This window comes from Malaclemys terrapin, chromosome 8, assembly GCF_027887155.1.
Source record: "Malaclemys terrapin pileata isolate rMalTer1 chromosome 8, rMalTer1.hap1, whole genome shotgun sequence".
Classification (NCBI taxonomy): Eukaryota; Metazoa; Chordata; order Testudines; family Emydidae; genus Malaclemys; species Malaclemys terrapin.
In genome coordinates this window covers 91417103-91443311 of record NC_071512.1, presented here as the reverse complement: position 1 = coordinate 91443311, position 26209 = coordinate 91417103, and the positions used below count along the sequence as shown (strand labels likewise).

At 40.3% G+C, this 26209-nt stretch overlaps 1 protein-coding gene across 6 annotated transcripts in view; it reads left to right on the top strand.

Moving 5' to 3' along the window:
• PDE4B (phosphodiesterase 4B) overlaps window positions 1–21650 on the top strand; it is a 403030-nt gene extending 381380 nt beyond the window's left edge. For 5 of the 6 annotated variants that reach the window (XM_054038005.1, XM_054038006.1, XM_054038007.1 and 2 more), the window contains 9 exons: window positions 7196–7289; window positions 11874–12052; window positions 12784–12882; window positions 13030–13194; window positions 14128–14227; window positions 15013–15167; window positions 15281–15403; window positions 16371–16553; window positions 19592–21650. In XM_054038005.1, the coding sequence (XP_053893980.1) occupies window positions 7196–7289; window positions 11874–12052; window positions 12784–12882; window positions 13030–13194; window positions 14128–14227; window positions 15013–15167; window positions 15281–15403; window positions 16371–16553; window positions 19592–19957 (1464 nt within the window). In that variant the 3' untranslated portion in view covers window positions 19958–21650. Of the gene's footprint in view, window positions 1–6095; window positions 6448–7195; window positions 7290–11873; window positions 12053–12783; window positions 12883–13029; window positions 13195–14127; window positions 14228–15012; window positions 15168–15280; window positions 15404–16370; window positions 16554–19591 lie in introns of those variants that run through there. The other variant, XM_054038011.1, reaches the window with a different exon arrangement.
• The last annotated feature ends 4559 nt before the right edge of the window (window positions 21651–26209 follow it).

Below are 26209 nucleotides of genomic sequence, written 5' to 3'. Positions count from 1 at the left end.
ATTTATTAGAGCATAAACTTTCGTGGACTACAGCCCACTTCTTCGGATGCATTTTAGACACCGGAGGTATGCAACTAAATTGTTTCATTAAGACAAAGGGTGGGGAGCACCCATTTCTGTATACACATTCCAAGCAAAGGCATTACAATATCATAGCAGTTCTTTTCTCCTGTACTTGCCTTTAATGTCTGTAAATGTTTTTAGTTTTTCATCCACTGGGCCAGATTGTAGCTTGAAGCAAATTGGTGTAGCTTCATTGACTAAAAAGGAGCTATGCTGATTTACACCAGCTGAGGATCTGGCCCTGTGTCTTTATTGTCTCTGTAATGCATCATGCACACCTATGATGCGGTTGTCTGAAGAGCAGTAATAATAATGGGGTTACCTTGAGAAGAAGCACTGGGTTGGAAAATCAAAAAAAGGGTGTGTGAATCTGGGGGTAGATCTTTGTTTAACCTTCTGGCATGAGAAGGAAATGTACTTCGTCCGTAGAAAGCCAGAGCATTATTTTGTTCAGCTGACTTACCAGGAGGAAGATGTTAGGGAGGTGCACCTTTTCCCCCTCCCCAACCCCTCCCCCCCCATGCCACCTGGCTCATTACTGCAGCCTGTGAGCTGGAACACTACAGCCTTGTCTACACTGCCACTTTACAGCACTGAAACTTTCTCGCTCAAGGGTGTGAAAAAACACCCCCCCTGAGCGCTGTACGTTTCAGTGCTGTAAAGTGGCAGTGTAGACAGTGCACCAGCGCTGGTAGCCGCACTCCCAGCATTGGTAGTTACTCCCCTCGTGGGGGTGATGAAGTGAAGTTCCCTTACACAGCCTTTCCAGAGCCGGCGCCCCTTGGGCTTTTGGCCTGGTACACTTGCATAAAGATTTGCCTAGGGCAGTTTCCAACTTGTCCTTAGAGGAAAGGAAACCACACACCTATCATAGAAGCAATATGTCAGCATTAACAGGGCTAGGAATGAAGCAAAGATTTGCATCTTAGATAAAGTAAAACTAAAGATGTTTCACTATCTGGGAAAATAACATCTGAGAGTATTAAATGAATTATAATGAAAGGAATCACCAACCAAAAAAAAAAAGAGAGAGAGACTCTGATAAGAAAATGGGGCTCCAAGGGGGGGAAGGATAGCTCAGTGGTTTGCATATTGGCATGCTAAACCCAGGGTTGTGAATTCAATCCTTGAGGGGGCCATTTAGGGATCTGGGGCAAAAATCTGTCTGGGGATGGGTCCTGCTTTGAGCAGGGGGTTGGACTAGATGACCTTCTGGGGTCCCTTCCAACCCTGATATTCTATGATTCAGTCTATGCAGCAATGCCCCAGTGAATACTTCAAAAGTGGTTCCAGTATCAGTCAAGGAATGATTCAGTGTCTGGCTGAGCTAATTTGGTTGAAATTACTTTTCTAGTCATTACAGGAAAACTCCACACAACCTGATTGCTTTTTCTCACCACTGCCCAGATGTTTTCAGAATACTGTTTGTTGTTCAGAAGATCAGGCATTCTTTATGTTTGTTTGGGGTCGGTAGGCTTTTCTTCATTATTTTACTTCTATTAAAATAATGTGTATTCCTTTTTTAAACTCTACGCTTGAATTGCACTATCTGCTGATCAGGGCATGGGATATGGAAAAGGGAGACCCAAGTTTTATTCCTGACTCTGCCATTGACTCCCTGTGTGACCAAGTCACTTCACTTCTCCGTGGCCCAGTTCCCATCTGTAAAATGGGGATGATAATAATGCCTTTCTCTGTAAAATATATTGAGATGATCAGATGAAAGGTACTGTATAAATGCAAAGTATTATTATTATTGATTACAGGGATGCAGCATTAACTCTAAATTCATTCACTAGTTCTTTGAAATGTGTAATATGCTGTACAAAACATGCAGTACACAAACCCATTGGCATTTTCTCATTGCTTGTTGGTTTTACCCTTTGCTGTCATATTGGTTTAGCTGAGAAGCCACTGCAGAGATTTTAACATAACATCATTCATTGATCTGTGCAGAGGGAGCAACATTCATTCTCCCTACTGGTACTGCACACAAATGGCATACCATAGAATAGATAGAATCTCTCTGGAACATTTGCTATCAAGTGAAACTCAAAGAAAAATCTAGAGTCCCATAAAACGAACAGTAGTAATTGCTTCTAAGTGTTATTGAATGTCCTCCTCATGCCTCACCGGGCTGTACATTTTTAACTATGTCACATTATTGAGGAAATTTATGAATAAATTCATATTCCAGCCGTGTTCAGACAGTATATTGCAATGAATATAGAATACCATTAAAAGTGCATGAGTAATCCCCTCTACGTAACGAGGATGATAATTGTCATGGCTGGAGTTGATCACGGTAATGTTTTTAGCAGTGTTACAGTACCGCTCACCAGTCATGTTAAGGTTGCTGATGATAAGCTTGAAGAAGAGGGTGGAATTTGTTTACTTAAAGCTGAGTGAACAGAGGAAAGGCATGGTTTTGTTAAAGTTCAGAGATCAGAGTCAAAAGATTTGGGTTTTATCCCTTCTCTACTATAGACATCCTGTGTGACCTTGGGCAAGTCATTTCATCATTTTGTGCCTCAGTTCCCATCTGTAAAATGGGGATAATAATACCTGGTACTTTTCTACATTATGGTAGCAGTGCTGCCAGGTAACATTTTTTAATGTTTGCATAGTGCTTTAAGCTCCTCAGCTGAAATGCACGATTCTGTATATGTACAAAATATTATAAAATCCTGTTGACACAACTTTGTTTGAAAATCATTTTTACAATCACCTGATTGTGGTGGTTCTTTTGTATAGATAAAGGCCCTGGTCCAGTAAAATCCTTCAAAAAATGCTTAACTTGACGCTTGAAGTCTATGGGACTACTTCCATGCTTAAAGTTAAGCATGTGCTGAAATGCTTTGCTGGATTATGGCCAATGTGTAGTTTTCAAGCACTGAGCTAGAACTCATCTCCTCTTTTATGAGAGCTTTACTTTTCATTGTGATTACACAGATAGGTGAGTGTGCATTAATTCCTTACTTTTTTGTTTATAATTATAAAAAAACCCAAGTTTTGGCTTGGTAGTTCCTTGATTTTGGATCAAGAGACTTTTAACCTCTCTCAGCTGACATGAATCTTAAAGGAGATTTAGTAATTGAAAGTAATTCCCCAACATGCCCACAGCTCTGGGATTCCTGACCTTCACATCAAGCATCATTCACACCTCCCCCTTGCCGGGATCTTATGACATATTCCTGAGTGAACCGATCATGTGCCAAAGACCGGTGACACTGACACACCACATAAAGTTGCCTAAAGCCATGTGACAATATCCCTGCCTCCAGTCACTTTTAAAGTGAAAAATACATGTTTCTTGCTAACAGGCATTTTCAGACACTGTGCTCTGCGGGTGTTGATCTGTTTCTTCTCTCCATAAGCTGGCTGTGGGTGGTAGCCAGTTAGCTGATCTATCTTCAGTGCTTTTACTTTCACTTCTAGCCCACACAATTGTGGATGATTCTTGCTATACTCTGATTAGTGGGTTCCTTGGTGCTGTTCATTCGCCACAGGGAATAGGATTTGGACATTTGCACGAATGGTTGTCTGTCTAAACCAAATATAGAGGACTCATCTGACCTTCAGTAGTTAAAGTGGTTGAACATTTTATGAACTAACCCATTACTGTCTGGAGAACACATTGGTACAAGTGGACAGATTGTCTAGAGATAAAGCATCACAGATGGTGAGGGTAAGGAGTCCAATCAAATAATGCCTAAACTTCTGCCATGCTGGCATTACTTGGTAAAAGGGAGGTGGCACCAGTTACTCAGCTTTTGGACTTGAGTAACTGAAACATATTAAAAATAGATTTCACACTTTCATTTGCTCAAGTGTTAAATAACCCCTGTTCCAAATGATTGTGTGCAAGGGATGAAGAGACGCTTTGTGAGCAGGTTCTGACCTATGGGTGGGTGCAAAGCCCAAGCTTTGGTGTGCAGACTTTGTATGTGTGTGTGCAGGAAGTACAGGGAGTTAGTGGAATAATAGGTGGAAGTTTCCTGTATTAAAAGAGAAAGAGGGGAACCTGTGATGTGTGCCAAGCAGAGTTGCGATAAACATGGGAGACATCCTGATTCCACAACTACCCCTAGTGAGCTCTGTCAGCAGCCCGAAGCTGTTCATTCTCCCTTCCATACCTCATGGCATTTCAGCCTGGGTGGGGCTTCGGTGACCTAGAGGCCTCTTGTGGCTCCTGGTTTGGCAGCATTGGGTAGACTGCCCTGATTAAAATGGAGTCTCCACTCTGTGGACTTTCCACAAGAGGCCTTTGCATAACTGCTCAAAAAATGTTTTTTACTGGACCAACTTCTGTTGGTGAGAGAGAGAAGCTTTACTCAGAGCTCTTCTTCAGGTCAGAGCTGTGTGTAAGCTCACAAGGTTGTCTCTTTCACCAACAGAAGTTGGTCCAGTAAAAGATATTACCTCACCCACCTTGCCTCTCTAATATCTTGGGACTGACATGGCTAGAATAACACTTCATACAAAAATGTTTTGTTTTTTTATTACCAAGTTTCAGTGGGATAGGCCAGCAGGGGACCAAAACCTATTGCAAGACCTCCCTGTATATGCTACTTGATAGTTCTGCTGAGCAGTACCCTGAAAATAGGCATATTATGACAAAGTAATTAAGTTTATTTAAGTATATTTCCGTGTGATGAATGAACAATACTTTATATTTCACTAACTCCATCAGGGACTTAAATATAGCCATTGCAAGCAGTTGGAAATTCTTATTTCATGTGTTGTTCACCAAAAACACAGTCTAGCAGTAAAGAGGTGGATGTTTGAAAACAGTTACCTGGAAAATCAGTTATTGTGATTCTTTGGGCTTGTAAATGTCACACAAAATAGTATAATTGCTCATGGTTCTCTTTTTAAAGCCAGTGTTTTAAAAGCTTTTAGAAACTAGCTTTCGTTTTCCTTAAAGCAGTGTTAGAATTCTCAAACAGTGCTAGAATTCTTGCAGCAAGGCTATAATTGATGCTTGATTACAGTCGGAAGGGAAGCCTCACAGTAAAGGAAGGAGATTATCATGTGGTACTGTTGCCATGTTACTGTGATATTCTTTTTCCTCGCTGTACTTGAGCGCTTGTATATTGGTGGGGGCAGAGGGTTACATTACAGCAGTAGGCTTCCCCTCTATGTATGTCCCCTAACACACACAGAGAAAGTCATATGACATCATCCCAGTCAGCACTGATAACACTTATTCAAAGCAGTCAGAGAACAGAAATCATTTCAAACCTAAAATTTCACTTGTATTTTAGGAATCCTGTCTGGATGATGTGTGACGTCATACAGACAATAGACAGCAATAAAATCCTAAAGCAGTATGAATATTTATAGTCACTCGTGATTTCTTACTCTGATCTACATCACATACACAGTAAATAGTGGTTTTCCTATGATTTCTCACTGACGGAACAGATTGTTTTCTAATAAATTAATTGCATTGCAACCTTAAATGTCAATGAAAATTCTGATGAAATCTATAAAATGGTATTGTGAATGCATTCATGTAGCAATTCAAAGCAATTGATTGAAATTTTAAATTGTGCTTTGTAGACACATATTATAGGGTTAAGATCTATGGTTGTAACAGAGGTAAAATGTATAGATATGATAATTTATCATCTGAAAACATTCCCTGTTCCCTTTATCTTGCTAGAGATCTGAAATGTAAATCAAAATTAGGGTTACTAGGGAAGGAGTTAGCAATCCTGTTTTAAAAAATCTCTGTGTGAACATTTGCACTGAAAATCATCTGTCTCTGAAATGATGAGGGTTTTAAAACATATGCAGAGATTGAGATGAGGAAGCTGCTGCCTACTTCTGACTTATTTAAATATGCACAGGGCTTCCTCCATTTTAATCTTCCTTTTGAAAAACATGGCTGTATTGCTATAGCTGGCAAACCCCTCAAAAAACAACCATCATTTCTTCCCCGCATAGCGCAGCTGAGCCAGACTAATCTGGAGTGGGAACCCCCTTCAGCCGGCTAAGCAGTCAGGACTATTCATAATTCATAAGTGCTTCAAGCCATCTAGCTGAATGCATTTGGATTAGTTCTTGCTTCTTCGTGCAATCCCTGATTTCATTATTCTGTTCTGCCAGCAAATAAACCCACATACAGCTCTTCTGCAAAGATTGAATGCAAAGCTTGGCTTTGGCTTGGATTAGCAAAACCCAGTTTTTTTCAAATCTTTTGGCTTTTATGAATATTAAGCTTTTTATTGACTGGAAAACTTGGGACATTCTTGTTCTTGTGGAATTCCTCTACCTGACCTGTGAATTCTTCATAAGGGATTTGTTGATTCTGTTGTGGAGTTTTCCAAAATGCCTGAAGCAAACTATTTGTTATCTGTATCTTGGGGTTACATCAAGGTGGGTTAAGAAGACAATTTATAAGTGACTGTGTTATATATTACAAATCTAGGATATAAAATACATAAAGCATATGCTATTTAAGTTATTTATATATACTGTATAGTAAGAGATAACATCCCTGTACATACTGTAAATGCAACATACATACATGTAATACGTTTTTTTTTCCTTTTGATAATTTTGATATTGCTATAAAGATAGTTTAACTTGAAAATTAGGAATATCATTTTGGGCATATTAGGATGAAAACATGTCTGTAATCCTGCATTGTAATGTACTATATCCAAGCATATATGTTTTCTTCTTTAGATTTACAATATATTTTTCCTCTGTCATGCATTCCTAATGTAGGTAATTGCCTTTATTTTGCAAATATATAGCAAAACAGAGCAAATATATATTTAAAATGTGGAATTGAAAATCAGTAGAGAACTTCAATTTTTGAGAGAAATTGCATAAAACATAGTCTTCTCCTTCATCAGCAAAACCTGATGTGCACATTCTGTTAGAAATTCATTATTGTCAGTTTAATATGACAGTAGGAAACTGCCAATTCCGACAGTGCTGAATATTATCTAAATTCAACCATACGATGCTGACTGTGTTCTAAACATCTACACAGTTTATTTTTCAATATCTCGTTTATGGATTTGCATGTAATAAAGTTATAGTTAAATTAATGTAGAACAGCATTCAGAATGATGTGAGCTTTTTATTTATTTATTTATTTATTTTATTTCAACAGTTCAAGAGAATGCTAAACCGGGAGCTGACACACCTCTCAGAGATGAGCCGATCCGGGAACCAAGTGTCTGAATACATTTCAAACACTTTCCTGGGTAAGACATTTCACACCAACCTTTCATATCCCACAGGAATAGGATTTTATGGAAAATAAATTAGCCACTAGCCTGTACTTGTGTCCATTCTTTAAAATAGTTACCCTGTACAAAACATTGCTGAAATGTTTTCTTTTTGGGTAAGTGGCCTGGATTTCAAATATATAATGGGGGACAATAGAACAATTTTTGGATAAGTATTTCCTCAAAATAAATAATTTCCTCTAAATCTAACAAAATGTTTCTGTTTTCAAAAAGATTTCATGAACCGACTGTTAGCAGCATTATGCATAATTTTCTTTTGACCTTATGTAAAGGACAAGGTCACACACATACTGCTGAATACTTCCCTTCTTTGCACGTCTTTTGTCATATAATTACATGATTGCCCTCTCAGACAGTAAACAGCCTTGTCTTAGTCATTTTCTATGCCACTTTGTATGTATTTATGAATTTACCACTGCTAATTCTGGGACTGATCCTGAAAACGTTTACACCCAAAAATAACCTTACTCATATTTGTAGTTCTGTTGGAACTGTTGGGGTTATGGACATGAATAAGGTGTTTAAAGGGTTGGGCCCTATGTGATTGCATTATATTTGTTACACAACAAGTAATTTGCTGTAAATGCTTCACATTCAGTTTTAGAATTTGTAAATATTCTTAAAGAGCAGAAGTTCAGCAAAATACCGATGCAACACTTAAGTCCCACTTAAGCCCTTAACACTAAGTGGTGCATTAGACCTTATATGGAACCTCTGTATTGGGATGAATTTCACCCAAAGAGAAGAAACGATCTGACACATACAAATATTCCTGGCCAGATATTGTAAAACAATTCCCTATGTCAGTTAAATGCTTACACTTGGATCAAGATACGGCATTATTTTGGACATAGCACATCATTATTAATAATCAGTATAATTGTTTGTAGCTACCTTATGGAAATCTGTTGGCTCTGTTTTATCAAGAAGCCTCATCAGGACACCCAGAATATTAAATAGTGCCAAAAGTAAAGCAGGACTAGCTACCTGAAATCCAACAATCTACTTCTGAAGCTGGAGAGCATGCAACGTGCTGCATTATAGTGGGCTCATTTTCATCAGTGGTATTTACAGATCTTCCTGATGGATTTTTTGCAAGTGAGGATCTTACTGCATACTGTTTGTCACTAGGAGAGAACACAGATATTCCCATGGAACACAATTCCAGAAGATGTCTTGCTACTTATTCTATAATGGTGATATTCACTCCGGTCCACAAGGGAATGTAGGGGCCACCAAACCACTTAAGCCCTGCGTCAGTGGCATATGTGATGCAGAGGGCCATGTGTGCATGCCCTCCGTATTGGGACGAATTAGAACTTGATTGTTCATTTTAAAAATAATAAACAAAGCTTTTTAATTTTTAAATTAATAAATTAGGTGTTGTCCTTAGATTTCTAGATGAACCGTACTTCTAGGATGGGGATTGCTTGTTAATGTCTGCCCAAAAAAAGGGACCTAGGTGTGCCCTTAGATTTCTAGATGAACAGTACTTCTAGGATGGGGGTTGCTTGTTTGTCTCTCCCAAAACAAGAAAACACTGCTTCTTCACTTCCCTAAATTAAACAGGGGAATGGTTTTGTAATGCTCAGAATGCGCAAAGGAACACATACATACAGCTATGAACAGCTCATGGTATGAATAAGGTGCATGATATATCATAGCCTTGATTAGTCAGAGGGCCAAATTCACTATGGGCTCAAACAGGTGCAACTTCACTAAGTGCTGTAGAGTAAGTCCTCCGGGGAGTGTAGAGATGCCCCACTCACTGTGTCTTTCTTTGGGTCAAATTTGCCACTGATGGTCCAATCCTGAAGCCCTTATTTAGTCAATGGGCATTCTGCCAGGGTAAGGGCAGCAGGTTTTGGATCCATATCAATGACCAAACTGGGGGGTGGAGGGGGGGAGAGTATTCTTACCCCTATCTTGGCCCTATCTAGATGGATTTACAACAACCAAAAAATGTTTTTTTACTATATGCCATCCTCTGCAGTGACAAACTGTATAGCTGCTCCCTTTCTTTCTCATCTCATCAGAGAATTATAGCCTCATGGAACGGCACCATCTGTTTCTGTGCCGTTTTGTATGCTGCAGAAGTTCTAAATATAGACCTACACTATAGAATGTGATTTTTTAAAGTAATTTATTTTCAACTTCAGTATGAATCCAATCCCAAATGAGAGTGGTTCTTTTTTGTGAGTGGTAATTATAGGATTAGCGATAACAGCTAATGACAGGCTTTCATACAATAAACATTAAGGGCCCAATCCTGCACCGTTGGAATACTCACGTGAGAGAGCTGCAGGACCAGACCCTGATTTTGTATTTGCTTTCTAGAGAAGTGATTCTCATCTCAGATACTTGGACTTCTGCAGCATATTTTACAGGTTTTGAGTAGTAGCTAATTTTACTAGCAATATATACTCATAGACTGCCTTTAAAAACACATGGAACAGACACTTTGTGGAACAAATTGCTAAACCTTTGATGGCTGACCATAGAATCATAGAGGAGATGACAGTCACTTTCTCAGGTGATCACATGTTCTGGATGGTTTAAAGGGGACCACAAGTAGGACTGATAGAAAACAATAAAAACTCAGTGGGAGTGGGAATTATAACAGTCTTTAGAAACCGTAATATGTGGTGTTGAAGGTACAGAATATCTGTCTGCACCTTTTTTATATTTTAAAATCAATGAACTACTTACAATACCTGCCTGTTAAATGGCAGGTACTCCAGTACTCTAAATCAAGGTAAAAAATATACATTCTTAAACTCAAGTAGAGTATTTTCATAAGAAGTAATATTTTGTGGTGGCCACTTAGCAACATGAGTATACTGTAGCTAGATCACTGACCTTAAAACCTTTTACTGTTAAGTACAGGTTTTAATTTTTATTGTTTCTTGATCTCCATCACTATTCTCTATCAGCAAGCTCGACCTGTTAGAAGGATTTTTCTCAAAAAATTCACATAATTAATGAGTTTAGTTATTTTATCAAGTAACAAGGTTTTTGTTTAGGAGCTTCATTTTGTCCTGCTTTAGCACTCAACGTTGCTAAGGAGATTGTATATAGGAAATACTTCTATTGGTCCAGTGCCTACTCGCAAGGGAAACACCCATTGATGCCAAATCGACAGTCATTGTGAATAATGTCTTTCTTCTTAATTGCAATGTTGCAGACACAATAGTAGTTCTTATTACACAGATCTTTAATTAAGCAAAGGAAAACACAGCTAATGCCCTAGTTCCTTTAGAGATGATCAGATCTGCAAAAGTGCAAGGGGATTATTTCACAAGTGCACGAAAACTGCGCCCTACAAAAGTCGTGTGCCATTCTTTCTTCATTTTAATCCAATAAATAAATTATCTGTGTTCCATTAAATGAAAGGCGATAACTAATTATGTAAATAGATTTATTTATTAAAACAAATCACAGCAGGCCAAATTCTCTCCCCAGTTACGTGTGCTTAACTCCCGTTGAAGTCAATAATACACCTCTACCCTGATATAACGCTGTCCTTACTTACTGCGTTATAGGTGAAACCGCATTATATCGAACTTGCTTTGATCCACCGGAGTGTTATATCCGAATTCATGTTAATATCGGGTCGCGTTATATCGGAGTAGAGGTGTAGCTCTACACAAATCTAAGGACATAAATTAGTTCAGTGTACTGTAGGACACTTTGTTCACTTTTAATGATTGGAATTAATCTAAAGGGTGGACATTATATTATACAAACACTAATAGACTATTGCACAAATTAAGCAAAGTTGGTGTTAGCAGGCATAAAGGATAACTGCATGGTGTATCATGCCCCTGCAAAGCCCAAAGGGAAGATCCATTACAGTGGAGGGCAGACAATGGTTATGTTGCTGTCCTGCAACAGGTTTAGACCAGGAGGGGCCATCTTTAAAATACACCAGGCCTCCGGGGTGAATCTGTGTTAGGTGGAACCACTAAATCAGCCTAGATTTCGACTACCCTGGACACATCCTTCTTTCACATTCAGTGGCAGCTCCACTCACAAGAGGAGAGAGTCAGCTGTTTCTGACAGCCGGCTATACTCATCAGGGGCCAAATTCTCTTCTGATGTAACTACCCTGATATTAGTATAGTTACACCAACAGTGAATTTGACCTCCTCTTCCTAAGATCACTAACATCTTTTACACCAGCATAAGATCTTAGACCAGCATTTTTGTTACTAGTGGATTTAGACCTGAGGGTATGAGCCTTTCATGATTAATGATTACTATGTTAAAGACACTGGTAATGAGTAATAACGTCTTAATTTACAATAATCATTGTTTGCTTGAATGTAGTATTTTAAATTCAATGTGATTTTTAATGGTTTATTAAAATACTTTAAATATTCAGGAGTGATTGTTTAAAGTAGGTTGCAAGGTTCTAAAATTATCATGTGTATAAAATTAAAACTTAATGGAGCGTCTCCAAATGGTTGATTTTAAAGTGAGAGTTTGCTGTGTCCTGGTTCCGTGTAGTTGAATCATTTCACTGTTTTTCTTTCGCAGACAAACAAAATGATGTGGAGATTCCCTCTCCCACACAGAAAGACAGAGAGAAGAAGAAAAAACAGCAGCTCATGACACAGATCAGTGGAGTGAAAAAATTAATGCACAGTTCAAGCTTAAACAATACCAGCATTTCACGGTTTGGTGTGAAAACAGAAAAGGAAGACCATCTGGCCAAGGTGTGCATGATTCTTGTACAAAAACATCCTTGAAGTTATATCTTTCTAAATCTTCATTGAAGCTGGAAAGAGAGAAAAGATGGTGCTGTCTACTAGCTTTAGCATTAAAATGGGAGCCAGGTCTCATGGGTTCTGTTCTCGTCTGTTTGAACTAGTAGACCAAGTCACTTATCCTAATCTGACAGCCTCTTTTGTAAAATGGGAATAAATATTACCTACCTGACAAGAGTATTGTAAGTCTTAATTAACGTTTTCAATGGGAGTTGAATCAGGCCCCTAGAGCATATTTTTAGGTATGTACAGGCCTTTGAAATTTAATCAGAATAGTTTAAAAGATCAGAAGGAGGAGGGTGTGACTAAGTAGTTCTGAACTGTAAAGTCTTAGGCATTGGTGAACACAGCTCAGCCATGTCTTCCATTGGATACTTTGCCATTGTCTTCTTGCCAGAGTTTCCTGCAGCTACATGAGACAGCACCGAAAATAATTCCCTTATGACTCAATGCAATGTGTTCTCCACTTAATAGTGGTTTGACATAGAATCTTCAGTGTTAATTTACATTTCGTGTGCTTTGATAATTACCACTTCATATTAATTATCATCTTATTAAACTTTCAGAAAATACTGAGGAGTTGATTAAACTGAGAGATATGATAGTGTGTGGTACATGCTCCCACATGCATTTTTAAAGTATTGTAACTATTTTCTTTTGTTGTTTTTGTTTTTCTATAGGAGTTGGAGGATCTAAATAAATGGGGTCTTAACATATTTAATGTTGCAAGATATTCACACAGCAGACCCCTCACCTGTATTATGTATGCCATATTTCAGGTTAGAGATTCCTCACGCATTTGCTATTCTTTTACAACAGTTGTATGTTTTCTGATTGTTTTCTGGTTTGTTAACTCCTAAAATATGTGTATGAGGACACCTTTGGTTGCATGTTTAATGTGTATTCTTTTCACACTTATTAAACAGGAGAGAGATCTACTAAAAACATTCAAAATCTCATCTGACACCTTTGTAACTTACATGATGACTTTGGAAGACCACTACCATTCCGACGTAGCCTACCATAACAGCCTACATGCTGCTGATGTGGCCCAGTCGACACACGTTCTTCTTTCTACGCCTGCATTAGATGTAAGTTGTTCTGTTTTTAACAAAGTGATCTCTATTGGGGCATTGAAGTAATTTGACTGGATAATTCTAAACAGGGCCGCCGAGAGCGGGTTCGGGCCCAGGTGAAAAAAAATTTTCGGGACCCCCAGCAAGGGTGGACCGTCTAAACAGGACCGATGAGAGGGCGGGGAAGTCAGGCCCGGAATTTTTTCGGGTCCCCCAGCAAGGGTGGACCGGCTAAACAGGGCCAACGAGATGGGGGCGAAGCTGGGTCCCGGGCCCTGGTAATTTGTACCGGCTTCCCCCCCTTCTTGTCGGCCCTGATTCTAAAGCAATAAACAGGATATCTGAATGGATCTTTCAATATATAGATCCTCTGTGAATTAATTGAAGCTATATGCAGTATTGGTGGCCCGGAAACCTAACTGCTGGAAGGCAACAGAGGGCATGAATGACTGAAGTGTGTAATCTTGAGCTAACCAGTGGGCTAGTGGTTGTGCATTCCAGCGCCATACAAGGTTCAGAGCGTCAATTCCATGTCTTGTCCTTACTTCTGGTTTGTAGATGAAATTCTGTCCACTCTCAACTCCTCAAAATCTACTATTGGAGTTTTGTTCACAGACTCAAGATTTCACTTTAAGATCATTAAAATACATAGCAGAACACTTAAACTGTTGCATTCTGCTTCAGCATCCATTCATATTGCAAAAGTAGTATACTGTACTGCTTTTTCTGAGGGCTTAGTTTACTTAGGGCAAAGATACCTTAAATAATTTTCAGTAACAAGTGCATGTACTGTTTGAAGGGCTTTCTTCTGACTAGAAACATTTTGCTTATGGGAGGCTAAATCTTAAAAACAAGGACAATTAGTTTTAACAATTTTCCATGCAAACCATTCAGAGCTTATAGTTTAAAGGCTGTGGTCAGATCCTTATATTGTTCATTTTTTCCTAGGCTGTCTTCACAGATTTGGAAATCCTTGCAGCTATTTTTGCAGCTGCAATTCATGATGTGGATCACCCTGGTGTCTCCAACCAATTTCTTATTAATACAAGTAAGTCTGGTTTTAAATACAGTAGTACCACACTAATCTGCAAATCTAATTCACTCTTTCCCTTGGTCAACAAAGATTTAATAGCAGAGTAAGGTCTCAAATTACTTCCTTAAGACTGTGTTACTGTCGTGCAATATTCTGCAGTAGACTGCTACCGCACCATGAAACTGGGCAATAATTAAACTGTTGTCAAAATAAAAAAAACAAGTGAACTTTGTGATGTGGTCTCTTTGTGACATAAATCATGTTTATTTTCCTAGTACTAATTCACAGTGAGTCTTCCAGTCATTAGTGTGAACTTGGGCAGTTCTTTTATAACTAATATGAGACAACTAAATAATCCATAATATTTTATTTTATATTTTTATTGTTGTTATGGATGATGATAGAGCCAAAGATTAGTGTTTGTAGTTCACAGTCTACTTTGGAACATGCTAAATACATGTATTAGTTCCAAGACAACTGTATGGCTCCATTTTGGAAAGTTTCTTTGCATGTTTTATGCTTTCTATTGTTAGTGACAAAAAGATCATTTTTTTCTCTCAGCTCAAGCTAGTTACCAATTAAACTGAATAATAATGAGTATATTACAGTACTTGTATACGAGTGTTAATATTATAATACCACACGCTATTTGGCTCTGATGAAACAAAAAGAAAACCAGTAGAACACAGCATGCGTAGTTTTTAATAATTTATTTAAATGATTCTAAAGACTTCAATGCACAACAGAAGGTTTGAAATCCTGCATTATGCTTACTGATTTCTTTCACCCTTCTTTGCTAGATTCTGAACTAGCTCTGATGTACAATGATGAATCTGTCTTGGAAAACCACCATCTTGCTGTGGGTTTCAAACTGCTGCAAGAAGAACACTGTGATATCTTCCAGAACCTTTCGAAGAAACAGCGTCAGACTCTCAGGAAAATGGTGATAGACATGGTAAGAATTCTACCCTTATTGTACTCTGGCTATCCCTACTGCTGTTCTTAAAAAGAAAAATCGCCTTTTTGCACTGCTGCATTTACTTCACAAGGTTTTCTTCTTTTATAAAGGTGTTGGCAACAGATATGTCCAAACATATGAGCCTTTTGGCAGATCTAAAGACTATGGTGGAAACTAAGAAAGTGACAAGTTCAGGAGTTCTCCTTTTGGATAACTATACAGATCGTATACAGGTATGTGATTGCAATTTTCCTTAGATTTTTGTCATTTTGCAAAGTTTATTCCTCGTTGAAGAAACCATGCTGCATAGTTTTACTCTGGGTAATAGTCTTGGCATTTGTTGCAAAGTTCAGTGCTAACTTTTTTAGGAATCATTCAAAGCTTGTAGGACCCATATTGCTACTGTTCAATACCATGGAGAGAAGCAAAGAGGTACAGGAAAGCCCTAGGATGGATTTAGGCACTGCAATGTTCTCTCATTCTCTCTCTTGTTGAAGTTGTTCTATTATGTATCTGAGAGATCTGCCCCAGAATATCCCAATGCATAGAAAAACCCACAGTACTGAGTCTCAGAGTATTGAGAAAAGGGGCTTACTCTCTCAGAGAAAGGGAAAGCACCCCATTCCTCCCTTGACTTTGGTGGCAGACATTTAATAACAAGCTCACCAAAAAACCTCCCACCTTATCACTGGTTTAACATAAAGATCACAATTCATTTTTTAAAAAGCTGTTAATCTGGAGACAGAAGTTGCGGTAAAATATAGAACACTCCATTTCTCTGTAAATCCCTTTGTCCACAATTAATCAAATCCATTTTGTTTGTGTATAAGGGATGTTATTCAGTTAATAGAGCAGGGCTATTTAGCTATAAAAGGCTCAATTTAGAGAAGAAATTATGAATGGTGGGAAGCACCTGCATTCAAGAACAGACCTACGTGATGGCGTACTGCAACTGCACCCTGTATAGCCATAGAGTTAGCTGATTTGGCACACAGTGCCCTTTGTGCTTCCACAAAAGACCCTGACAACTAATCTCTCGTGTAATTTGGAAGAAATTTTTGAGAAGTTACTTTTTCATAGGATGTTGCATAATCAAAGACTTTTGTGATTAAAGTGTTTTTGATTAAACAAACAGGTATGGTCTGAAATCTTCTTTTATTCCACTTGATTTTATGAGTTTTCTTATTATTGTAATTTCAGGTTCTCCGAAATATGGTACATTGTGCAGATTTGAGTAATCCCACAAAATCCCTGGAATTATATCGGCAGTGGACAGACAGAATCATGGAGGAATTTTTCCAGCAGGGAGACAAAGAACGAGAGAGAGGAATGGAAATTAGTCCAATGTGTGACAAACACACAGCCTCCGTGGAGAAATCACAGGTACTTTACATTGGGGTATATTTTATTTGTTTCAGTCTGTAGTTTTAAATTGAATGGGCCAAGTTCATTCCTGGTGTGACTTTGGTTTCATCAGTGGAGTTACACCAGGGATGAGTTTGGTCCAAATGTTTTTTCATTGATTTGGATATTTTTATTAAGGGCGTGGCATCCTCTTGCTGCATTTAATATGCTCAAGGGTCATCTGCCTTTTCAATTATAATGACAGGTTTTTTTCAGTGGAATAGGTAACTATCCAAAGGTTCAGAAGTTTGATTCTGATAAACCCCAAATACCTCAATGTCTTTGAAGCTTTTATAGATTTACGTGACCATTCTAGGTGTTCTCTTTCCTACTTCACTTTGCCTTACATTCAAATGCAGCTTTAGCCTTCTCTTTTTGTGTTCCTACTTCCAGAAGCAATCGGGAATCTATCTGATCCCCCTGACTGGGAAGGTGCAATTCAGATTCCCCCATCTACTATTTTTCTCTCATCCTTCACAACATCCTTCTCCTTGGTCCTCAATGAGTCCCTCCAAAATTGGTCAATATCCTGCCAAGTCAGCAAAGTTTTGGCAGTCTCTGTTTAGTGGCTAGTCTCTTTACATTTTGCACAGACTAGGGACTTCCTGAGTCAGGATCCACTCCAGAATGCTTTGGGAAAGAACTGTAGACAGCAGCCAACCCAGTGTGGACTGTCAGACCTGTGGAAACCCACAGTTTTTCAGGATATAATCTTAAAGGCCTGTTGGAAGTCCTGGGAGGAGGGGATTGGGAAGGCAGGGCAGTATTTATCTAAATCAATACAAATATTTAAAAAGGAGTTGGCTCCTTTGAAGACTGGAATATTTCTTACTTTGTGAGAACTCATTGGCACATCCCTTGTTCTCATTCATAGAGTTTAAGGCTAAAAGGAACCATTAGATCATGTAGTATGTTCTGTATAACACAAGCCGTAGAATTTAACCCAGTCATCCCAATGTTGAGCCCAACGACTTATGTTGACTAAAGCACATTCTGCTCTTTAGATAGTGATGCCTCAGTTGCTTATTTAATTGGCTTGAACAAGACATTGTTGAGGATTTGTGGGACCAAATAATTAACAAAGTTGATCATTATTATTTCTAAATGTCCTCCTGTGCTAAACCACGTAGTTTCAAAATTATTCACGTCACCATTGAAAAAAATCTGTGCTCATTTGTTAGCCCAACAACCATCTACGACCCCAGTTTGGCAGGGAAATGTCCATGTGCCCCGTGAGGCAGTGTTGAAGCGTTGTTCTGCTCCGTCTTCTCACTTCAGAGAGATTTTAAAACATGGATTGTGGTTGTGCAGGGAGATCAGGAATTGAACAGAATGGCAACCATTTGAACAAGAAAAAAAATGCATCAACAGAGAGAGGCATTTACATTTTGAAGTTAAAAGGGCCTAAAATAGAAAGAATGACAAATACAAACATATTTAAAATTCTCAAATGTACTAAATAACGTCCTTTTAAATCTTGTAAATATTCTTTTCAGAAACAGGCAAATCATTTGCTTGGTTGTTTGAGATGCTTGTTTAGATGAACAATTAACTGTTTCATTTAAAAGTTGCAACATTTGTGACCATTAGTCCTTTATGAATAGTGGGAGCTTTTATAATGTCAATGAACCCCGCTATCCAATAACGAAAACACTGGAGTTTTTTCACTTTAAAAGTGCCTCCAAACATGTGCTGCAGGAAGTTTTCATCACCTTTTTGTTTAAGCTGCCGCAACAGTATGTTACAATTGAATTATAATGGTTCTATTGACATCCTGTTGTGTCTGAAGGAGGCATATGTGATTTCCAAAGCAAACATCCGCGTGTTGAGTCTGGCCCCTTAGAGAGCCGTTTTCCTGCTGCATAGAAATGTTGTCCAGCAGTGCGCGGAGTCAAGTGACACATTCTGCCAAGATGGAAGAATTTCAATCCCCTTTATGGCCATTCAGTTTTCTCCATCCTGTACGTCCTGTTTGTCAGACAATGAAAAAGTGAGCCAGTTCAGAGCTTGCTTGCCAATAGTCTGAAGGACTCACAGACCCAACCTGGACCGTGATTATTTCCATCAATGACACATCCATCTATACCATAGGAGGCCTGCATACATATTATACCACCACTGTAGACAAGGGATTGTTTTTGTCGTGGGTCCTTCATTTGGTTTTGTACACTCTTAAGAAAGAAAAAAGAAAGTTGTAGTAGGCTGCATGCAGACAGAAAAACAGCAGCTACCTCTGCAACAGAAAGGAGAGACATCTCTCTATTTAAAGGTGCAAAGCAGAGAAAACAAGTCATCTCACACAAGCTACATGCGATAATAAGATATCATTAAAGGTCAAATTGAAGTCTGTAAAAGCAGTAACATTCAGAATTTGGACTGATAGTCAATCTAAGAACGTTGGCTTTTTCACAGCTGCCAGCCAAATGAATGCTCAAGGGGAATTGCACTGCGATTGCCATAAAAAAGAAGAATCAATATTGTTACTTCAGGTGCCTCTGTACAGTAACAGTTGGGAGGTGACATTTAAATAGCAGCCACAGCGAAGCCTTCTACCTCCCGAAGATTAACTAAGCCTGAGTTTTGCCTTAGTATTGCACCACAACAGGTTGGTTTTTTGGAGTCAGCCAAAGAAAGATAACAGCAAGCCTACTTATAATCACGTGTTCACTATGGGATGGCATAATGGTAGCCTTATCTCTGAATATCCATGTGACCATTGTTTTTAATTAAACCTCCACTCAGGGCCTGATGTTAAAAAAGGCCTCAAGCCAACTTTCATTTTTGTCGGTACAATTTTGCAGAGAAATATATTTTACAAACTGAGATTGACACCATTAATGATACCTAATGTGCAAATGGTGCCATTTAGACACTGGGTTTGGGGGCCCCGTCTGATGCATTTATTTGCAGGCAAAACCAAAGGCTGCTTCTCAGAATGAGGTCCTTAGTGGTGCTGAATATTTTCTGAAAAAATGCATCAGTCATTTGTAATGTTTGTGTAATATTTTGTTTCTCAGGTTGGATTCATTGATTACATCGTCCATCCACTTTGGGAGACCTGGGCGGACCTAGTGCAGCCTGACGCACAAGACATCCTGGATACTTTAGAAGACAATAGGAACTGGTACCAGAGTATGATACCTCAAAGCCCCTCCCCTCCCCTTGATGAACGGAATAGAGACTGTCAGGGTTTAATGGAGAAGTTCCAGTTTGAACTGACTCTTGAAGAGGAGGATTCAGATGGACCTGAAAAGGAGAGTGAGAGTATCAGCTATTTTAGCAATACAAAGACACTCTGTGTGATTGACCCGGGCAACAGGGAATCACAAGAAGAAGCTAATATAGAAATTGTGACAGAAGATATGTCACCTGTTGATACATAATGTACTGTATGTAGGTGAACTTTAAACACTTAATGAGCATGCAAGCTGTCTTGTAGGACTAGCCTGCGATCTAGGTCTTAGGCCTGTGTCTAACATTGGCTAAAAGATCTTCTCAGCTACTTGAGATTGGAGTCAAGGTTAAAGATCGTGTATGGAATGATTGCTCAGGAAATTAACAGATGATTTACATTGTAGTTTAAACCTTGTCATCTTAAAACATTGTGTTGTTCCGGAGCCGGCTTGAATTGTTACTTAGCTGGTTGAAAGTGAATGACACGGAACTGAGAGATTTTATACTGTTAAGGTTTTGGGATTTATACCAGTTAGACTGATAGAAACTACTGAATAGTAACTCTACATATAAAACCTGTCCACCTAACCACCTGTCTGCGGACCTGTGTGCCTTTTTTGTAAACACTTTCATGTCTTTTCAAGAGCCTATTAAATACACAAAGTTTAGTATAAAACTCTACACAATGTGTTTCAAAATTGGTGGATACTTTTTTGATTCTTCCTGTTACAAGAAATAGTCTTCCTTCTCTCATGGGCAATATCTGTCACTTTATTGTGGTTAATCATTTTTACAGGCTAAACAGAAGGGGTACCCACGATTTTGCATTGCTGCACCTTTAATAGTCTCGTTAAATCTCCAGATGAGCTTTTAAAGTCATTTCATGCCATTGCACATCTTTTCTGTTTGCTTGCTATGTACAACAGTATTTTTTCCTCAGTGGGGTTCATTTTTGTTGTGCACAGGATAAAGGGTAGTTCTGTTTTTCTAGCACAATGCAGTACATATACAATTAAGTGTAATAAGGCAGTGTGTGATGTGTGTTCTCCCTTTGATGGTTTCTTTGCTCAGTGGAAGTTGCACGCTCGGATCTTTATGTTTCTCTCACCTGTAGTTCATGTTTCCTAGGTTTAGTTCCGTCATCCTTCTCCTGCACTGCCTTGAGCTCTAACACGTCCATTACTGTTTATAACAGTGTATTTATTACTGACTGTATATAATGTAATGTTTTGTAAGTTATTAATTTATATAAATTAACATTACCTGTCAATGGTGGTGTTAATTGTGTAGAAAACTCTGGATAAGAGTTGCCTTTTTTTCTTGTAACCTTTTGTATTGCATAAAATAGAAGAACCTGAACATAGCGTAAGAGACATACGGAACCCATAAAGGGCATTCAGGTGGCGTTAGCTCACAGGAGTTCCGTTTTCATGATGAGTTAAGAAGAGTTGTATCTTATGACTGGGAGTGGGGGCAATAGGACGAGCTGTTTAAACTACTGAAACGGAAACCCCCTGTGAATGCTGCCAACTATTAAATGTCATGTTCCAGTATATGAACAACCCAATGTGAATTTCTATGACAAAATGTGAACTGATGTAATAATTGTGCTGTGAAGCTTCTTCTGACAAAGCTTGTTAGGCATCATTAATGGTGTCAATCTCAGTTTGTAAAATATATTTCAAGCTTTTGGTCCAACTTGTGACTAAATAGTTGATCAGACTAGCACAGTTGTGCATGATCAATGGGTTTGTATGTCTGTTGAACACTGCATTGTTCCAGGTGGTTATTTTATTGTTTTCAAAAGTTTCACACAATGTATGTTATAGTATTATATATTGTGTTCAGATGCATTCTTAAGAGATTTTTATATGAAGTGAATAAATGAAAGCATGACCTAGACCGGGGCTCTTCCGGCTGTTTATTTTTATCAACAACTTTGTATGTGAAATAACTAAGCAGCATCAAAATGTAACTAAGGTCGCTAGAGCCTACCCTGGGAGTAGGCTAACATATGATCACTGACCAGGCCTCCACACATAATAGCTTTCTGCAGCCAGAGAGCAAACCAAGACTTGCATAGTCAGAATCTGTAAGCACAGACATTCTCTGGCCAGTCTTCTACTTATTCAGAGTCTCAGGACAAGTGTCCAGCACTCAGAGACCCGCTTCTTCCTTATTCACCTTTAACCTTCCCATTGGTGAAAATCATCAGTGCTGTGATCAGTCCTCTTAGCCTCTCCCATGGCTTGGTTCTGTCGCAATTCCTGTAATGTGGGCGGACACCTGTTAAGAAAGGCTTCTAACCTTTTCTCTGTCAAATGCTGTATAGGGTCTCTACACCCCATCTTAGTAACACTGACAGGGTGGCTGCCCACACCATCCACTACCACAAACCAAAGACAATTCTGGTCCCACAAAGCTGTTCAGGTTTCAGAATCTGGTTCCTGAGTCTTAGAGTAACAGTTTTCCGATGCCGAAGCATTCTAAAATCACAAGTCAGGTGCCCAAAATCTTATGCGGTTGGCTTAAAAATCATGAGATTTACAAAAAATAATTTGGGGGTCCTTTTGTGTCTTCTGGCTTTTAAGCCATTAAGGTTCACACTGGTCACATTTTTCTCTGCAATCATAATGTCTAGAAACTTACTTTTTTTTTTTAAATAAATAAAAGCTGAGAATCTCTCATAACGAATTGATTACAGGTGCCAAGGTTTTAAGAACACCCCCAAATATTGCAAGACTTGCTATAAAATCATGAGAGTTGGCAATAGTGTAGTGATCAGCCAGATTAGACACATAACCCAGTTCTTCCAGACAATGATGATAAGGCACATCTTGTTCTAGTTCTTTAACTGGACACTAGATGGCATGACTAGGGACATTACAAGCTAAATACCAATTTACAATGAATAACAATATTCTCCCTGAATTTTCTTCCAGATTCCTCCCCCTACTACCTGTCATGTCTTGAACTGTAAAACTTTTTGCTTTTTTGGATAGTCACTCACTGAAGACACATCGTGTGCAGATATTGGAAAGTGAGTAGGAGCTACTCTGGAGGATGGTGTGGACTGCACTCTCAGCAAGTTTGCAGATGACACTAAACTAGGAGGCGTGGTAGATACACTAGAGGGTAGGGATCGGATACAGAGGGACCTAGACAAATTAGAGGATTGGGCAGAAAAAAACCTGATGAGGTTCAACAAGGACAAGTGCAGAGTCCTGCACTTAGGACGGAAGAATCCCATGCACTGCTACAGACTAGGGACCGAATGGCTAGGTAGCAGTTCTGCTGAAAAGGACCTAGGGGTCACAGTGGATATGAAGCTGGATATGAGTCAACAGTGTGCTCTTGTTGCCAAGAAGGCTAACGGCATTTTGGGCTGTATAAGTAGGGGCATTGCCAGCAGATCGAGGAACGTGATCGTTCCCCTTTATTCGACATTGGTGAGGCCTCATCTGGAATACTGTGTCCAGTTTTGGTCCCCACACTACAAGAAGGATGTGGAAAAATTGGAAAGAGTCCAGCGGAGGGCAACAAAAATGATTAGGGGTCTGGAGCACATGACTTATGAGGAGAGGCTGAGAGAACTGGGATTGTTTAGTCTCCAGAAGAGAAGAATGAGGGGGGATTTGATAGCAGCCTTCAACTACCTGAAGGGGGGTTCCAAAGAGGATGGAGCTCGGCTGTTCTCAGTGGTGGCAGATGACAGAACAAGGAGCAATGGTCTCAAGTTGCAGTGGGGGAGGTCCAGGTTGGATATCAGGAAAAACTATTTCACTAGGAGGGTGGTGAAACACTGGAATGTGTTACCTAGGGAGGTGGTGGAGTCTCCTTCCTTGGAGGTTTTTAAGGCCCGGCTTGACAAAGCCCTGGCTGGGATGATTTAGTTGGGAATTGGTCCTGCTTTGAGCAGGGGGTTGGACTAGATGACCTCTTGAGGTCCCTTCCAACTCTGATATTCTATGATTCTATGATTCTATGATTCTACTGTAACTGTGAGGACAAAGTACTTCACTGCACAGTGAACTCTTTCTAACTGAAATGGCTTCAAACAGGCCTCACTAGGACTCAAGGTCATGTGACTATGTGGAAGGACTTTGTGAGTACAAAATAGCATCTGAAAACTTTCTTAACCAGTGGAAAAAAACTGTATTTTCTCATGGCTCTAATAATTCGGGAGTTCCAATCAATACAAGAAACTTTCTTTAGAAAAAAAAAAACAACTTTCAGGTGAGAATATGCATAAGGAAACAACAAAAGCCACTGCTCCCTTCACTGCAGCTTCTAGGCAGGCCGGGAAGTGGGGCATGGGGGGAACCTAGAATCCATCCCTCCCCTGTTATGGAAATTTTTGGGGGGAGGCTCTGTTTCCTCCCTTTTCCCCCCTCCCCCCAAGTATCTTGGGGAGGCAAATGCTGAGTATTCATGTGAGGGAGCTGACTGGAGATGATAGTGGGACTGGAGGAGAGGCTGTAGTGGCACAGTGCACTGGAGAGGTAGGACTTCCTGACCCAGCTCAGTCCTGCCTTCCAGCCACCCTGGATCCCATGGAAACACCTGGCCCAGGGGAGGGACAGGAGCAGTGCACCAGCTGCCAGGGTGCTGTAGGGGATGGGAGAGAGCACCGGCACCTGGGTGGGGGGCAAGGGGATATTGGCACAGAGGGTGCCCAGTGGGAGGCAGGACACTGGGCACCAGCCTCCAAAGAATTACCATAGGAACAGCAGCAGGAATTACTGGGGTGCACCTTTCCAGCCTGGAGCTGCTGCCCCCACCACCTCCTCCTCAGTCCCAGCAAGGGTTAAGCACACTGTGCTGCTAAAGGGGCACCAGTTAATGAGGCCATTAGGCTCCCCCATGCATGTTTTGTAAGCGTAGAGGGTAGGTTAGCGCCCCCCCCCCCATATCCTGGCATTATTCCAATCAAGCGATTATATCGTCTCCCTATAGTTCTCCTGCAGTTTCATCAAAAGAAGCTCTTCACATGCTGTGCAGTGTTCCTGTGTGCTGTTAAACAGGTGTGTGTAGTGTAGTTGTAGCCATGCTGATCCCAGGATAGGAGCGAGACAAGGTGGGTGAGGCACTATCTTTTACTGGACCAGCTTATTTTGGTGAGCAGGCCAAGCTTTTGAGCCAGGCAGGGTATGTCTACACTGTAACTAGACACCCATAGCTGGCCTGTGCCAGCCAACTTGGGCTCACGCTGCAGGGACTGGTTCATTGCTTTGTAGACTTCCAGGCTTGGGCTGGAGCCTGGGCTCTAGGACTCTGCAACTTGGGTGGGTGTGGGTCCCAGAACTCGGGCCCAACCCCGAGCCCAGAAGTCTATGCAGCAATGAAACAGGCTCTCAGCCTGAGCCCTGCGAGCCTGAGGCCTTGTCTACACTACACAGTTTTGTCGACAAAACAGTGGAGGCGTATACACCGAAATGTTCCTCCCACCGATGTAACACCCCTGCTGTGCTGACACAACACCACCTCAATGAGAGGCAGAAGGCTTACGTCAGTGTAGTTAGGGCAGCATAGTGTCTGTGTAGACGCTGCGTTCCTTAGAGTGGCTGTTGGCTGTCAATTTTGTGGCTGCTGCTGCCAGGTCCCCACTCCAAACTGGGCTGCCACCCAGGCTCCTGGCTTGGGCTGCCACCCTGCTGGGAGCCCTGATGCCCAGGGAGATCCCAGTTCCATGCTCCCTGCAGGGAGGTACCATCCCAGTTACCACTCACATACCAAAAAACCCACAGATCACAACACCTACCATCATAAATCCAGTCACCACCCAAACACACCATCTGTTATCGGCATTTACGGAAAAGACTCTCTTCACAGTCTTGGCAATACATTACATTTCCCCCATTATTAGTCATTTGTATTTCATTAGCGCCTGGGGGGGCCTCTTGAGAATGGGGCTTTGTTGTGCTAAGCACTGTACAAACAAAGGGCAATAGACAGTCCCTGCCTCTAGCAGCTCGGTGTTGGAAAAAGATGAGGGGAAAGGGATATAACACACAAGCAGAGTAAAGGTCATGTTCCACTTTTTTTAATTCTTTGGGTGGGTTTTGTTTTAGGAGGAGGTTAGTTAAAGGAAAGACAAAGGCAGGGCAGCAGAGAGCAGGTAGGCAGGAGGGAGTGTGTGGCGTAACTCTCATTGTGGCGGAAGATTGCTGGGTGCAGAGACCAGTAGTAAGATGCCATCTTGGGCCCTGGGCTGCAGGGAGAAGGGAGAACTTGCAACACACAGCAGGCACTCAGTATTGAAATAGAAATAATGTGTGTGTTCAATCCAAGCTCTCTGGGCCTTCATAAGACGCCCCCTCACCCCCCACGGGGAGAATGGAGACAGTAAGAGTAAAGCTGAGGAGAAGAGGTCTGGCAGGGGTTGCAGTGAAAAAGCAGAGGGGAGAGAATATCCAGTCAGCACGCTGACCCCCATGGAGTGTCTGTCCCTGCTGGGGCTG